The following is a 17,575-nucleotide window of genomic DNA, read 5'->3' on the forward strand; positions in this document are numbered from 1 at the left end:
TTAACAGTATCTCTTAAGCTTATCTGTTTACAGTTTTCCTGAGAGATTAAGCTTTCAAACTGCTTTTTACTGTAATGAACAGATATAAGCACTGTAACATGTAAAAGTGTTCTTCCTATTTACTTACTTTTATGCTGTAGCTATCAATATACACGAGTCCCTAACCTAACATGTTCCACATGTAAAACCACCATTACACAATCTGCTAAAACTGGCAGAACTATTTGCCACTGACCACACGTCCCCATCTCCTCTTGTGAGAAAATTAACCCAATTAAAAAGGGACGTGTGTGTGAGGGGGTGTTAACTATAGCCCAGACACACAACACACGGGCATAAAAGCACTAGTGTTTTGACAGTATGACAGACAGTAGATTCTGCGTTTGTCTTCACTCTTCTCCAAATTAGTTTTCTGGATATGTCACAGGGCAATTAAAAAAAAGTTCCTGTATTAATGGGATATATTTATATATATTTTTATATTTATATATTTTTATATATATTCAGTATATATTTACTGAAACACTCAGTAACTTGGGTATAGTGTCTCAAGAACCAGCATGTCAAATCCTTAACCAGAAGGTGCTGGAAAAAAGGAGGAGCATCCCTTTCAAATGTACTCAGCTTCCATTTTCCTAAAGGACTTAAAATCTTAAGCTTTTTGACACTTTATAAGACTTTGTTGAAAGTAGGATTTTGTTTATTCTAGAGAACTTTAAAAGCTGCGCAGGCACAGTAGGATAAGAACATTCAACAGCTGATTACGCTAAACCGAAAAATGGCTTAAATGAGTAGTACATCAGAGTATGACAAAACTGTATTATTCCATAAAGCAAGGAACCTATAGCTACAATATCTTCCTATCTTCAGGAAAAAATACAGCTAAGGCAAGTGGGAGGACAGAATGAAGCACTGGCTTCAAACTGAAAATCACTACAAATATAACGGAAAAAAAAAAGCTCTTTGCAGGCGAATCCTATTTAAGTGAACAGAGAACTGCTTGAGGAAGACTGAGACATTGGAGAAGCAAGCATTTTATTATCCCTTCATACATTTATTTTAATGTTTTAAGCAGACAGAGCTACCTGAGGGTACGTTACAGAGAAGATGGAGCGAGACTCTTGGAGCAAGCCAAGAGGCAACGGATCCAAGTTGCAACAGGATAAATACCTCCTAAATATTAGGAATTACAGTGGTCAAACACTAAAAGAGGGCCCCAGACAGGCTATGAAATCTCCATCCTTGGAGATACACAAAACTTGACTGGACGACACTCAGAGCATCCTCAGCCCTGCTTGGAGCAGGGACCTGCAGGTGTCCCTTCCGACCTGCATGACTGTACAGCACTAGGAGTGCGGACAACACCTATCACCGTAACAAACCTCGTTACCTAAAGGTGAACAACAGGTATTTACGTACAGTTTGTGCTCCTGGGATACACATGAAACAACTCACTCTCAGTGCTTTAAATAATTATACACAAGTATTTACAACAGCTGAAATACCAATAATGGATTGAAAAAATACTACTTAAAAAAATAATCCATTTCTAACATGTCTGCCAGCCTTGTATGAACAATAGGCCTTTTCCTTTAAATTCTTTTAAGTAACAGTAAATTAAAGCTTAGTATTTTTATCTTGAAAAATTATATTGCCAAGTAAGAAAAGCTAAAAACGGCTTGTGTGACATCTAGAAGGCGAGGTTTGTTCTTTTTTTTTTTCTTAAACTGGCATTTACATTACACAGAATTCTTTAAAAGGTTTCACCCATTCTTCCTCCAGTTTTATGTTAGCTACCTTACTCTCCTTTTTCTCAGTTTTCTGTTTACCCCAGAAACATAAGCCTATCTTCTTTTTCCAGCTCCTTACAATTTCGGCATGCTCACTCCCTTAAATTATTTCCTGGGACACCAATTGTAGAGGTAGAGCAGACGATACTATAGCTTGCCACTAGAAATAAAATACCACCTTGCTAATTGTTGATCACAGAAAAAGAGTGAAAAGCGTTAGCATCTCACTAATTGCTAAATGCCTTGTAAATATTTACTAAACTGCAAGCTTTCATCATTAATCTTACTGTGTCAAGCTCCAGCAGCGAGCTTGATTTTATCCTTAGAGTCACAGACCAGCACCACTGGAATCACACAGCATTCAGCTGAGCTTACAGATTGATTTAATCTGGTCCTAAAGCAGAACTGCAGAACGGAAGTTTAAAGTTGGCTGTAGATGCAACCCCTGCCAACCCAAAATGCATAGCAAGTACTTGCGTTAAAATGACTCCCCTTGAACTTAAGCTCACACAAACAAGGTCCTGTACAGGTGCCAAGCCCCGCATACCTGCGGGATGAGACAAGATTCCAAAATATTACAGCTCTAAGTTCATGAAAGGAGGAAAATGGGTACTAGGAAGATGGAAGCCCTGCGAGCAGCGTAGTGGTCACACCCCCCCATCCCCAGGCATGGCCACACAGCTCGGCGAAGGCTCCTCTATTGCTATTGTCTTTCCTTCCACTAATGAGAGCGACCTGAAGCCAAGACCCAAATCACTGAAAGCATAAGTCAAATGAAATTTATAAAAAAACCCAAACCAAACAGTCTTAGTTCTAAAGGGCTATGAAAAATTAATTTTGCCATGAGTGCAGTTAATTTATGTTTCCCAAATATAAATGTTAAAAGAGAAGTGTATCAAGTCTTTTAATGGGATGCAGGCTTTGGACGACTTTTTTTCCTTAGCGGTACCCTGGACTATCAGTAAGTCTATGGGATGAATCCAGCCAGAATCCCACTCAAGACACTCATGTACATGTGATCTCTCCCCTTCCTTCCACAACAGCAGCTCTTTTACTTCTACAGCCAGTGTTAGTGATCATCCCAGATGAACCCCCTTCCCTTTCCAGAGCTGAGTATTGATCTTCCTTCGATGCCACAGACTTCAGAAGAACAGGGAACTAAAAGTTTCTCACAAAGACTTTTCATAAATAACTACGCAAAGGAACGTGATCTTACAAGTATACTTATTTAATTTAGAAACAGACAATTAAAACAGATTTTGTGGAAATGCTGAAGGGTAAGCACATCAAAATGTTGGTGGTACTCACTCAGGAAGTCAGCTGACAAAATCCATCAGGGAAGGAATTAGTAGAGGCAATATTTTATCAAATTCAGTTGCAGCTTTTTTCAATGGGAGATTTGTTAACATCCTATAGAAACTGTGAAAACTGTCAGAAAGGCCCCTGCAATAATGCAGCCTTTCCATAACCCTCTATATTGTTCTCCTGGCTGCCTAACAGACAGAAGGAGAAGTTTCTCTACAGTGGCAAAACAACAAGCCCCTGCTGATGCCAAGATCAGGTTTGCCTCTATGGAGTAAAGTGATATGACTTCAGTGTGACAAGAAACTTCCACAAATCTCAATTTGCATTTGCTGCCTGAAGTTTATTGGTGAGCAAACGATACAATTTTTGTCTGCAACAGGGAAAGTTTTTAAGTTTCTCCCATTTTTACTAAATTCCTGATTAAATTCAGCCAGGTATTTTGGCTTGGGAAGCTGCAGCATGGATGGACCGCCAGTATGCTGAAGCACGTTACCTAACGCTGCTCAGAACAGAGGGTTCCAAAATCTGAAAGCCTGTTTTAACAACCACCCCCAACACTGCTAAACTTAGAGAAGCAGAACACCACCAACAACCGCTGAAATTTTTTTTGCCAAGTTTTCCCTCTTCTCCTCCTCCTCCGAAGAGGAGGCTAAAGATAAAACGGTGGGAGTCTGCAACTCCGTATCCCTGGTTACTCTTCACTGCAGCCAGACTCCAGTGCTGTATGTACAGTGTGCGAAGCTGATGACAAAATTGTCAAATTAGGATTTTGAACTCCATTCCACCTATTTTTGCACACAACCAAGCATGGGGGTCAGAGAAAAAAAACTGTGCACGCTTCCTTTACTGTTAACGGAGTCTCCAGGACGTGATTCATGTCATCCTAAAGCAGAGAACTACAACAGTGCGATCAAATGTATCCTACAAGCACCTGCGTTTCCCCTACCAGTTATTAAAACAAAACCATCTTATTTACATGCACACATGACAAAGCCATGTTAATTTTGATTGAATATCAAAGATTATTTTATAAAAAAAAAAAAAAAAGAAAAATATTCAAACACCTTGAACAAAATTGAAGACACCCGGACCTCTAATTATCAACGAAAGCAAAGAAAATCATTCTGTTCCTGACCACATGGTTAAGGCACATGAAAGCACTTCCAGCACTGCTAGAAACAGCTTATGTATTTAACTGAAAATGTTTTACCAGGTATTTAAGTATCGCATTATTTAGGACTCCTCCAAGCAAGCATCTCTTTCAGACACGCATCCTCAGCTGAAGGACAGCAGAACATCTGTCTCAGTTTTTCCTCAAAAAGGATCGAAATGCTGAAATAATACACAGGTGGTGTTTGTGAATAAACATAGCATTAAAAAACCAGCCGGTGAGGAGGGCAGTTAGCAATGGGCAATGAGTGCAGGGGCCCTGGGACACCTCCAGGCACCTCCCGGCTTCATGCAGGGCAAGAATAATTATATGTGGTCCTCCCAGTAATTAAGAAAAGTGGCATAGTTGGCCAAAAGGCGGGTGATGGTTTAGAAGCACATTGGTATTATTTCCTGTGACTGTTCCAAGGGCTGCATTTAACCTCTGGGAAGTGATATGAATAGACATGATGTTTTCCAGAGGGAAGGGTGCTAGTGGTCCACTTTACCCAAACATTGCCAAAGAAGTATCTTCAGGTTAAGCATCCGAGTCCTCCATTCAGTTGACATGTTTAAATTTTTTCCTAGAAGAATTAAGAAGTGACTTCTCTAGTAAATACTGGCTGCTCCCTTTCACTAGACACAAATCAAGAATTTAAGATGCTCATATTCGAGTCTCTTGCTCAATACATTTTTACTACTATTTAACATGCAAAGACAACTGTTTACAGAAAAGTTAACCCACACTTTCACAAAGAAAACACAAGAATTTATGGGTGCTTTGTCTCTTAGTAAACTTGATATTTATAACAAAGTGTTTCTCAATACTGGGTTCAAACAGTAACCATATCAGGTATAGGAAAATATTCAGGGTTTAATTTATTACAGCATAAGACCATTAAACCTCATGAAATGTTTGGTTGCTTTGTATGATGAAATAGAAAGCAAAACAAAAACTGCTTTCAAAAACATCTGCCTACTGGACTTGGTAGTCACTTCCACAACTGCAACATTTTATCAGCTATTTAAGTGAAAATACAGGATACAGATTCCCGGACAATCACAGCTGCTGTACACATATGGTCTTAATTAAAGCAAGAAAGCCTGTTTACTCCTGTAAAATACTTTCCAATAGCCAGCTAGCTGACTATCACCTTATCAGCTACTAGAAAGGTGAAAACTGTGAAGCTGTTTTCCAGCCAAAATTATTATCCATTCAAAACTGTGTCATTATTATCCAAAACAGAAATATTTACTGACCTTATTAGCAGAAGAGAAGATAAAACCATTTGTTACTTGAAGGCTATCACACCAAGACCACCTACAGTGGGACCTGAGAAATCAACTTCACAATAAAAATCTGCAAGGTTTGGTGGGGTTTTTTTGGGGTTTTTTTGTTTTGTTTTTAAAAGAGCAGCATGTATTGGGCTGACAGTTACTTGAAAATAGTTTAAAAACTCATAAATTTCTGGTTTTGTTTTCCCACCTCGACTCCAACTGGTAATTTAAAGTGGCCATTAGAAACATTTTACTTCAACCTTGCAACATTAACAAAGGAAAAAAACAGCAAACAACCTGGCAAGCAGTAGGTGCGTTACTGCTTACTGAAAAACTAACTATTTTTTTATTTTTTACCTACAGACTTATAAAATTATTCTAAGTGAATTCCAACGGCCTCCCATCCACACCATTAAAGATAAATAAAGCCTAAACGAAACGGATACTAACCTTATCATGTTGAATTTAGGACTATCTCCCCATATTCTGCGATGAGTCAGCCCAGCTTTATTTTACTTTTATTTCTCTAGTACGCATTGTAGACATTTCCAAAACAAAACCAGTGTTACTTCTATGTTTTAGTACAAACACTACTCAAACAAAGACACATCCTTGTACACTAACATTCTGCTTTCTCAACAGGTTGGTTTGTGTTTTGTACAGGCTGAGTGCCAGGTTACCTTGCTAAAAATCGTACTGCCATGCCTTTCTGGTCATCATCAAAAGGCTTCCTTCTGGGATTTTCATGATTAGTTTCCTTTTCGCAGCTTATATCCCTGCTAGTATTACTGGGGTTTTTTGTTTGTTTGTTTGCTTCCTTGGTTTTGTTTTGGTTGGGGGGGGGCGGGGAGGGGTTGGTGGTGGTTTTTCAGTTTTCTCTGTTCTAGGAGCACAGGGGAATTATTTCTTATATAGCAAAGCAACTAATTTTTAGATACACAATTTAGGAAGACTGCAAGAGTTATTTGAACAGAGTTTGGTGAAAGAAATACTTTTGTGTCATGGGGGGAAGGATCAGAACCGTCTGGGGCAACAGGAATTCCAACCACTGTGGAAATTGGATTTTAACAGAACCACAATTGTATTTTAACAGAACAGCTACAAGGTCAACATTAAGTTTTGCACTTCAGGGCTTAATCTAGCATATTACACATTGCAAAATGAAGTGGCATAGTTTCATTCTTTCTATTTAGGACATTTCCTGAAAGGACACTTTGAACAGAAATTATAAAGCAAAACCTCCTTCGGATCTCCTGTTTTCTTGAGATGCGGTATTGTAGTTACTGAGTGCCACTCTGCACCTAATGGAAATGGTACCTTCCTGATGGACACGGGGGCACCCAGCCCTTCAGAATCCACAGAAGTTGTTTCTTGCATCTGGGGCAGGTTTTGTCTGAAAGCTTGTTTTTCTCCTTTTAATAATATTACAGTCTTAGAACATGAGATAGTAACAGCATTTCGCTATTATGTTTAACAAACAGCTGCTCCATTTAAAGGTATTTGAAAGAATCCATCACTACCAAAACAACAGAGGTAGTGACATTTTTAAGAACACTTTGCTCCTGGAGCTCACTTGCCTGCCAGAACAATGCTCAACAGGTAATTTATAATAAAACAGAGCAGTAATAGTACAGCATGTAAATAGAGCAGTGAGACCTGAAGAGATTCCCATTTCAAAACTGCCAAGTTTGATTTCCAGTTTTGTTCAAATTTTTATCCTTCTTCCTGTTACGACATATTTATAAAAGAAAAAGTGGTGGTAACTGTAGGGTAACATGCTGGGCACCAACGAATCTGAAAGCCTTATAAAACCAAAAAAAAAACCACCACAAACAAAACCACCCCAAAACCCCTATCCTAATACTAACCGTGAATGCTCTTTGTAGTAATACTAGTTAAAGTAGCGTGTCTAAGTTGTTAGCATCCTTTCTAATACAGACAGCAAGAATTTGCTGGAGTGTGTCAAATTTCTCATGGGGCAGAAAAAAAAGGCATTTGAATTTCCGGGCTCAGTTTGTATTAAACTGCCAGTTTTATCATGATAATCTGGAGCTAAAAATATCCAAATATCCAATCCGCGCTAAAATTAAGGACATTTCTTGTGTTTTTTCAGGTTTCACTTTCATTCACCACTAAACTTCACCATACTTGCTTCCTTGACATCTTTAATCTCAAGAGGGAATCTTCCAGAAAGGCATGAGACTTTGAAATGCGAGGAAAAAGGAATCCCACAACTATGTACTCATGATAAACCTGATTAAACAAATCCACTTAAAATCTCATTCCTTTGTGGATAAGCACAGACCTCTACACAGATGCAAATTGTTTTACAGTTATGTTGTAAACCCCCTCCTTCTGGGACTTTTCAATTTATGTCAATGTGTAATTAGCAAATGAATTGCACTGTAGATTGCATTCAGCACCCTGTTCCTTTTCTTTTTTTAATTGCCCAACTAACATATCCACCCTCCACTTCCAAAACTCTCAAGTAATTTTCAACTTACTGATTCTCAACAAAACCAGCTTCATATCATAAGAAGTCAATGAGAATTGGCAGCTGCCCAGCTTGGTGAAAGGAATCACCTTCCAGCACACATAACCCATCACAGAAAAACTGTTGGTGAGAGTTCACAATACGTATCATTTCAAATACTTGTCATGTTCAGCTGGTCACTATGTGAAGGTGTTTTTCCCTTCCTTCCCGTACTGACTGATGACACTTGATCCATATGCAACAATACGATCAGTACCTTTATAGTATTATTTTTCAGTACCTTCATAAGATTAGATTTATTATAATAAATGCAAATTGCTGCCAGTTAATCCTGGTTAGGAATTCCCAGATAAAACTATTTTGGCAACCATATCTTCTCAAGGATTACGCAGGTCACCCATACGATGCATGAGCAACCGCTTCTTTTTACCCAAATGGATATTCTGTCTTTAATTCTGAAGCCATGCTGTACTGTGGAGCGAGCCCTGACATACTTCATTTTATTGGTTATTTTTCATGCACCTCCTCCCTTTAAATACAGCACAACATTCACTCAAGGCTTTTAACCGATTGTTACAAAGAAGTAAATGTCTTGGCTTTAAGAACCAAAGCTGCTATATAGCACCAGTGATCCTGCATCAGGCCCAAGATGAAGACCTTTATCTTCCTACATTTTAACAGTGAGTGAAGAAATATCAAGAACGTCTCTCTTTATCCAAGAGCTCCTGTGCCATTTTGGCCAACTTGCCAGGGGCCAGTCCTTCCATGCAGTATGGTCCAGGGTTCCTCATCACTGCACCATCTCACTCCCCAGACATCTACTACAGCTTCTCGTTCCAGAGTTATCCCAGGACACAGTCACCAGGGCCAAACACCTCTGAACCCCTGAAACTTCATAGCAAAAAGAGGCAGCTGTTGCAATCCAGAAACTTCTAATGAGAAGAGAAAAAGGCAAGAAGGCAAAACACAGCAAGGGAGAGAATTAAAAAAACACTAATCAGAGGTCAAAGCTTCACTCCAAGAATCACTGTAAAAGACATGCTTAAATGGTTTTTCCTGAAAGGCTTTGCTTTACACTGCATTCATCAAATTGTTAATGCGCATCTTTAACCAATTTTAGTTTTAGTTTACATGAGTCCCATAAGCCTAATTTTTTTAAATTTGTAAAGGCTTTTGTGAAGGTTTATTGAGGTCCTTTATAATCTTAAAAGTTCCTTTCTCTCCAGGTGGTAAGTATTAGATCTTTCAATGTGCTTAGCTGAAGCAAGTATAAATGATTAAACACCTTCCAGGAACGTGTCACTGTTGACCATTCTTTTCCAGAGGACTGCTATCTGAACTATCAGTAGAAAAAATTGCCAACTTCGCAATTCAAGCAAACCTTAGACTGCAAAACAGCTCCAAAACTTACATGTAACATCCTGAACTTTACCAAAGCCTTCTGATAATTAGATCCCCAGTAATCACATGTACATGCATTCATGGGTATCCAATGCAAATATGTAAATATTCAGACATGTATATACAAATCAGCTTTTGGGGACAAAAATAAAGGAGTGCATGCAAATTGTTAAACGCATACTCAGAACAGCTACATACAAAATTCGTAGCTTCACAAAAATTCTTCTATTATTACTTCAGAGGAATATGCGTGGATTCTTCTACATGTGTCCACTCTAATAGTATCTGTTGTGGCAGAACTTCTTTGTAACAGCTACAAAGATGGAAACTGGTCCATCTACCCCAAAACGTTCTGTGAGGCTAGGAGTTCATCCCCAAGAGCTGGAGACGCCCCTCTCCCTCTGATTCCCAGCGGCACGGAGTCCTGTATACCAAGGAGATGACCAAGCTTTGCAAATCGTCAAATAAACAAGAAAGTTTAAAAATTTTACTGCTGATTACAGCAGACGAGGAAACACCAAGACTAGTTTTACTGCTGATTCTGCTGGGAATCCTGCAGGACAATGCAGGAAGCAAGAGAGCTGAGGGGTGGGTGAATAAAAATCAATACATCACTTTCCACCAAGAAAATAAGGAGGCCCTGCAACAGCAGCAGCAAGCAGCTGACAGAACTGGCTGACCAGTTACTCCTAAGAGATGACTCGTCTTTAAAAAAAAAAAAAAAAAAATCAATATACAAACTGTAACTTCAGGTTGACATTCAAGAAGTATTTGTTTCCTACAAAATTGTCCTGAATTTTTATAAATATTTTTAAAAGTTACATACACAGACTTTGTGACAGACCAGACAACCTTCATTTGGGGTTGCTCTTCTGTACAAAATACAGCCTGCAGTATCTTATTTGCCCCTGTCTGTCAGGCTTTAAATATACTAATAAAGGTTCAGAACAGAGTAATAGTTCTTCCTTGCAAAAAGAAATAAAGAAAAATATCTCATTTAAAAACCCCTGGCATCCTTAGAATCCAAGTCTATCACATATTTATTCAGATTTAACTCACAATAAATTTTCCAGATAACAGAATTCTAGTTTCTAGCACAGCAAATCACTTCTAATAATGGGGTTTTCTTCTTTTATAAATCATACTTTATTAGAGAAAACAAGCTGTGGCACTTTTATGTAAGTGATCATTTTGATGACACACTGAATAAAGCCTACAAACTTTACACGGGCCCAACACCACGCACAGAACTTTCTCTGCTCATTTGTCTAAAGCTGGTATTTTTACCTCTAATATCTGTGTTACACAGGAGTAACTCCTACTGAAGGACTGGACTGTATAGGACTTACATTGACTTTTCTGTCTTATAACAGGCACTCTAGAAATATATAAAAAAGGCCAAAGTTATACTACAGTAGACTTCTTGGAAGATATTTTTAATCTATTTACATGCTACTTATGGTTTCCACATTTGTCACGTCTATGTCCATTTTACACCTTAACCTTTCCAAGTAAAAATAAAGCAAGCTCCTGTCAAAATCCAGCAAAAATAGAATTTAGATTAACATTTCCAGCGCAAAACTCTTAAAAACATCTCTGGCTACATTACAGCACAAACGACACCTTCACTCGTTGCCTGCCTGCTGCCTCTCACAAAAGGCTCTGGAAATTCAGCAAAGCATTAAACCCACTGATACCACATCATCCTATTCGAGCCTCCTGGCCAGAAAGATCGGCGCTGAAAATACAGCTTACATCAGTACCATCCAATAGAAGAGAGACATGAGGACTTCAGAGATGCTGCTGAGCATTTTTGTGAGCTTCTTCAGACAGGTCTCCACCGCTGAGAGGAATCAAACGATGTACAATCCTTACCAGCAATCCAGATGTGGTCTTTAAACATCTAACTAGGCTTGCTCATTAGCTCTATCAGACCTTGGCATAATTCAGCTTAGAAGATTCCTGCCCTTTTCTGGATATGCTTATGAACTGGGCTAAGGGAACAATCACCCAACCCACCGACTTCATCGTGGGAGTACCCGCTTGCCCAGGAGTGGTACGAGGATGGATGGGGTCAGAGCAAGGCCAGCAGCCCATAGCAGACACTAAACCTGTCCCATTCTCAGTCCCCACGTGGGCTCAGCAGCCCTGAGAGCCAGGAGCTCATACCCTCTGCTCTGGCCCTCCTCCTTCTTGGCCCTACATACATCCACACGCCTCACTCCTTTCCCAGCAATATATATCCCCCAGGCAGGGAGGAGGAGGAGGGATCAGCCACATGCTCCCCTACCAATCCACACAGTGGGTAAAAACCTAGGGAAGAATGTAGATAGTTAGACCCAGCTTTGCTTTTCCTATTTTCTTAAAAAAGGAAAATGTTAAATCTTGTGGACAGAAAGACTTCAAATACAATTTGAAGTCTGAAATTCTCCGTCGGGTAGAGTTGAGTAATGGACAACTTCACTCCCCAAGTTAACATTTCCATATCCAGGATTGCCTGAAACTGAATTTTTAATGGAAAATGTAATACTGAGCACCAACCACGGTGGTCATTGCCAACAACTCTTCCAACTCAAACTTTAGTAGAAAACAAAGGCGTACTTGCTTACAGAGTGAATAATTAAGATTCGACATACATAAAAATTGTGGGCTAGAACTAATTTGCAACCATTTTCATGTCTGAATGATGACTTTTACAAGATAGTAAAACTCATAAATTAAACGTCCTGTCATGGAAAAAGAAGCTTCCCACAGTTAAACCTATCTACCAGGCAAACAGGAACAACGTTGTTCACCAACACTGACCAGATAAATGAGGTTCATTTCTCTTAGCCTTCACTTGCTCGGCATTTTAGCTTTGTATCTTTTTAAAGAAACAAACATGGACACGTTATCTGGAGGCTTATTTGTAATATTCAGATTAAATTCTGAAAGATGAAGTGTAGCATCGATCACACTGCATTTTACTGATTATCTCAGAAAACGCTATTTGCATTTCTGAATACTGAATTGACAAAATGTAGGTCAACTTTGTTTTTTAAAAGGCATGTTAAACTTCTGAACACTTCAGTGAAATCACCACGCTGAAATAAATATGAATCTGAGATGACATACGCTATGAAGAAATTATAATGCTGCAGCTTACAGACACGGACTGCATATTAGATATTTGTGCAAATTATCATTCAGTTACTGACAGTACACTCCAGCTTGTTAACTGGTACCGTAAATCAAATTTTGGGTTACTACAGGTTACTACAGTCCCCCTGGAACATAAAATCTACTATATGGTTACTCTGGTTTCATATAACAACTATGTCATTAGTTAATGATTTAAGATTTTGACCCTCTGTGAGCAATTCACATTCCAATGTAATGCTGGAGTGGTTTCCGCATTTTTTTTTTAATGTTACAATTCTGAAGTTAATATTATATATATAGTATATATATTAAAATTATTTTTTACATCTTTATACCTGTGTATATACATTAGGAATATTAACATACCTTCAAATGTTTAAGTACTCTGAACCCTGATGACATAATGGCAAAAAAAGGTGAAATCTAAAGATTTTCAGCTATTTTCAAAATGCTTTTTATTGAAGACACAATTAAAGACACTTATTTTGGCTTTTATCTTGAGATCTTAAGAACGTGTTACTTTAAATGATAATGAATACTGGTCTCATTGCTGTTTTTTCCACAATTATTTGAAAGAAAGGATGGCAAAAAAAGCTTGCCTGTTTGCAAAAACATCCTCAGGGAATCATACTGTTCATTAAAACAAATTATAATGCTTTAGGTTCCACTGTGAACCTTTTTCAAATAATTCAGTGCAGAAGAAAATACACTAAATACACTAAAACACTCAGTTACTCTAAATAACTGAAAATAGATGCTCAGCTGACAAGACAAATTTTATAGAAATCAGGAAAGGTATCTGGAGAGAGAAAACACACCGCCACAACCTGAAGGATTTGGTACCTGAAGGAGGCCTGGACTATTATTACACTATTACTTAACCTGGCACATGGAAACATCCAAGAATTTGCAGCAGTTATGAGGATCAAATTAAAGCATGTAGGTAAAAAAGGGAGATCCACTTCTTTGAACTGAATCCCTATTACCCATCCATGACCACACTCTCTGTATTACACTCAGTGCAAAGACTTGTCAGCATTGTACTGTTTTCTGCAGATTTAACTGTACAGATTTCACATTAGAGGTCACTGTTCAACTAATTAATAAGAATAAATACTTTCATTATAAAATAAGCAGTTGGTTTGTTGATCTGTAGAGCTGATTATACCAAGATTCAGATTTTCAGTTTTTCTTTACATTTTTTTCTTAGTTGCCCACATTTACCACTGGTGTAACAAACCCCTCTTCACATACTTAAGTCTCCATTTTAATTTCAAGTTACACGTCTTGTTAATGATTCCAATTTCCAGAAGTGCCAAATGACCACAACATAAAATATTTCTGTGAAGAACTACTACTTTTATTACTTAAAAGGCTAACAGGGAATTAAATTCTTCAAGAATTTAGTGCTCAAAATCTTATTAATCGCCTACGTATCACTTCCAGTTGGGAGAACGTAAGTTTTTTCTATTTCCTAGAACTGATTTAATGCCAGAGATAGGGACAAAAATCCTCCAAGAGCATGACCACCACAGGCATTTCAGAGCAAACATTACAATAATAATAAAATATGATTGTTGCAACTTTCCATGCTCAGCTTTCATTTTGACAGACAACTAAATACAGTGCACCACCATGTGGCAACATATTAGGGAATGGTTCTTGTACCAAGATTGTTTCCCCCCCCGCCCTTCTAAATTTTTTACTCTTTATTAAAAATAAACGTTAACAATTCCATCTTAGTATTAATAAGCTCCTCTTTACCAAGCTGTCACTTGTTAAGTTGCTTCACATCTCAAAAGCTAATTTTTAATACATCTGGATTAGCAAGAAAATATTCAGGCATTTTTTTGTAAAGCACAATATTTACTTAAAAACATGATTGCCCCATGACCAGAGAAGAGCTCTGTTTCTTGCCAATTGTGCTGCCTTGCACAAGAGAAATTGGGTATAAGCATATACTGTACATCAGGCTTTGTTTAAAACATAAATATATTTTTTTAAAAATCAAGCTAAATGCTGGAGTCATGGCTGATTAAATGCTTCAAAAAAATCTTGGAAAAAAATGATCAAACACTTAAAGGTATACACATGCATTACTTAGCTCAGATACTATAAAGCTGCTCCTTTCCAGCTCAACAACAAGAAAAAAAAATCCTTTTTTTTTTTTTTTAAATGAGAAACACTGACGGAAGGTCCCAAAAAACGTTAAGAAAACCCTGACTCCTGAAGCCACTACATGACAGTTAGTACCCTGGAACACATTTCTATAGTCAAACGCTAGACTCAGAGGAAAAAAAGCAGGTTTTCATTAAATTGGACAGCCTTTGCTCACACGGTACAGTGCTATTGCAATTCACTGCATTACAAAATTTCAGGTGATAGGCTCAGGGGATTCTTGTATTTGTTGAATAAAGAGTTAATTCATTATGTCTTAACATATTTGTTAGCCATTTTGTACCATTACGTCCAGTTCAATCTGAATTAGCAACGAAGACTCACTTCAGACACCAGTCTCCCACTAAGAACCTATCTGCATCCATCATCTCAGCTTCGGGCTCTCTCGTAGCGCACCGGACCTAAAGGCTCTGCTAAAACCGTGAAGAAATCTAACAGAAAACTGGGTGACGCCATATGCAACCACGCAAGGAAGGCAGGTAGCGCAACGAGTTTTCACAAGCTCCGTACCTCGAGCAGTGGGAAAACCTGTAGTGGAAGAGGTAGGAGCAAGCAGCCCTCTCCTTCCAGAGCCCAGGACAGACAGACCTGCAATTCTCTTTCTGCAAAAGTTGCTCTGGTGCGATTCGAGAGTCTCACCACAGAGCACACAGTCGATCCAAGTCACTCACTTTAACCACATTAAAAAAAAATTTACAGAAAAAACATTAATCCACCTCCTGTATTAAGATCACGCTGAAGTTTCCCTCTTGTCGCCAACTCCAACCACCCTCCTTCCGCTCTCCCCCAGCCCACCCCTGCTAACACGCAGCCTGAAAAACCCCTGCTGTGCAATTAAGACTATCGTGATTTTCTGCCAAAGCCAAACCAATAGCAAGAACACAATGCATATTATGCAAGTTACTGCATAGTTATGCAAGTTATATGCATATTTTCGCTACGCAGCATAGCTCACTGCACAGAGGACTCTGAAGACACTTGTTTGATGTGGATGCTTACTTTTACTTTGAGCTGTCAAATTTCCCTCCTCTTGTCTCAACTGCCTTTTTTACACTAAAATTTCAACCAGCTGAAGACAATATTAATGGGGCTCTTTCACTACGGGCCCTTAAGACCACAACATCCAAGTACAGTATCACGTAAGTCTACTCCAAACCAGGTCTTAGCAGACATCGTAGGCAGAGCACCAGCACCTTATTCACTGTAGATACCCCGCGCTCAACACTGCCAAACAGGACGAAAACATCACAAATGTCTTGAGACAAACAAGGCCTCGAGGTGGAAGTATCACTTCACAAGCGGTATGAATTAAAGAGTTACGTGAGCACTCTTATACTGAGCAACAAAAAAATTGTTTTTCGTTCAAACACCCCCCAACCTGATGGCCTTTTTTTTAAATCTACCTCCATGCTTCTGCAGTCAGCACTGGTGACATCAGAAGACAGAACAGGGAGCAACTTCTCCAACGATACAGGACTCCTTGCTATTCACAGGATGAGGCACACAAAAATGGAAGCTTTCTGGATACTAAAAGCATCGATTTTAGGGGGCAATATATCAATCTACCATTTTTAGAAGACTACTCGGAGTCTATTACCACACCTACTACGGAACATCCCCACACTATTTCTGATTTCTGTCCTTTCGCCCCTTTTTACCAGCACTGCCTGTAACAAAGCATAAACTCGACATCCAAATAACTTCCAGAATTCATGAGCAAACACACACAACTCCCCAGAACTTGAACCCTGCCACTTACCCGTACCCTTCTCATCGCCAGCTGCAAGGACGCAACCACTTAAAGACCAAAACCTGTCGGAGCTTCCAAAAGCAAGCAAGGTTAATGGCAACTGTCAACATCTAGACTTTTGAGGTGAAGCAGCTCCTTTGGCCAGGCTGGATTCATCTTATTTTGAAGTAAAACGCAAGCCAAGTGTGATGCCTTACGTAAGCAACAACTATCTACTGAGTAAACAGAGCCCGTTTTTAAAAGTAGCCCGTGTTTCTGAGACACGCAAGTATCCTCCAACCAACCTGAAAGCAACACGGATTCTTAAATGTGAGGCAGAAGAAATACAGAAAAGCAGAGAGGAATCAGGAAACCCTCTTTTCCAAAATACGGGGGAAAAGAATTTAAAATCCTCACAGCAGAGATTTCAAAACCTTCCAACACACCCAGCACAGGTATCCTTCCCCTGAAGCAGGGCGCTAACTTACAAATCAACCTTACAAAGTTACCTTGCCGACCCTAAAGGAACTAGAGTATTTTATTTAAATAACTTGCTGATTAAACTCAGTATTTAAACACTGTAACAAGTTCTCAGCTGTATCCAGCAAGCAGTTTTAGAGACCTTCATGCAAATACCTTCATCCCACCAAAAAAAAAAAAAACACCACCCAACAAAAAACAACCCAAACCCAACAAGTCCTCCTCTGTTCCCAGCAGCCCAGAGAGGATTATATGGTCACGGAGAAACGCAAGTTGCTACTACTTGCATGTTTAAGCAGCGATTTCCAGAAAGAAAAACAAAAAATGAACAACAAAACAGAACATGGAAAGAGAGCAAGAGAGAAGCCAGCTCACCTTTATCCTGAGTGCAGGACAGGATCTCCTCCTCTTTGGGGTTAGTCACCTGGGTGATAATGGACGGGTTGTCCATGGAAACAGAGTGAGATTTCACCTGGCTATTTCCCTCCCAGAGGCAGGCTCGTGTGCGGGGGGGGCGCGTTGGTTTGTTTAAAAATCAATATGCAGATTTGTATTTAAAAAAAAAAAAAGCAGAAAAAAACCCGCCAAACACGACAAAAACAACTCCTTCAGGAGCGAAGCCAAACCGGG

General features: G+C 39.0%; 1 protein-coding gene across 3 annotated transcripts in view; it reads right to left on the reverse strand.

Moving 5' to 3' along the window:
* The window catches only part of CTDSPL (CTD (carboxy-terminal domain, RNA polymerase II, polypeptide A) small phosphatase-like), an 83,209-nt gene extending 65,695 nt beyond the window's left edge, over nt 1–17,514 (reverse strand). For all 3 annotated transcript variants that reach the window (XM_010288585.1, XM_010288584.1, XM_010288583.1), the window contains exon 1: nt 17,321–17,514. In XM_010288585.1, the coding sequence (XP_010286887.1) occupies nt 17,321–17,396 (76 nt within the window). In that variant the 5' untranslated portion in view covers nt 17,397–17,514. The remainder of the gene's footprint in view (nt 1–17,320) is intronic.
* Between the last annotated feature and the right edge of the window lie 61 nt (nt 17,515–17,575).

Source organism: Phaethon lepturus, unplaced genomic scaffold, assembly GCF_000687285.1.
Source record: "Phaethon lepturus isolate BGI_N335 unplaced genomic scaffold, ASM68728v1 scaffold11526, whole genome shotgun sequence".
Lineage (NCBI taxonomy): Eukaryota > Metazoa > Chordata > Aves > Phaethontiformes > Phaethontidae > Phaethon > Phaethon lepturus.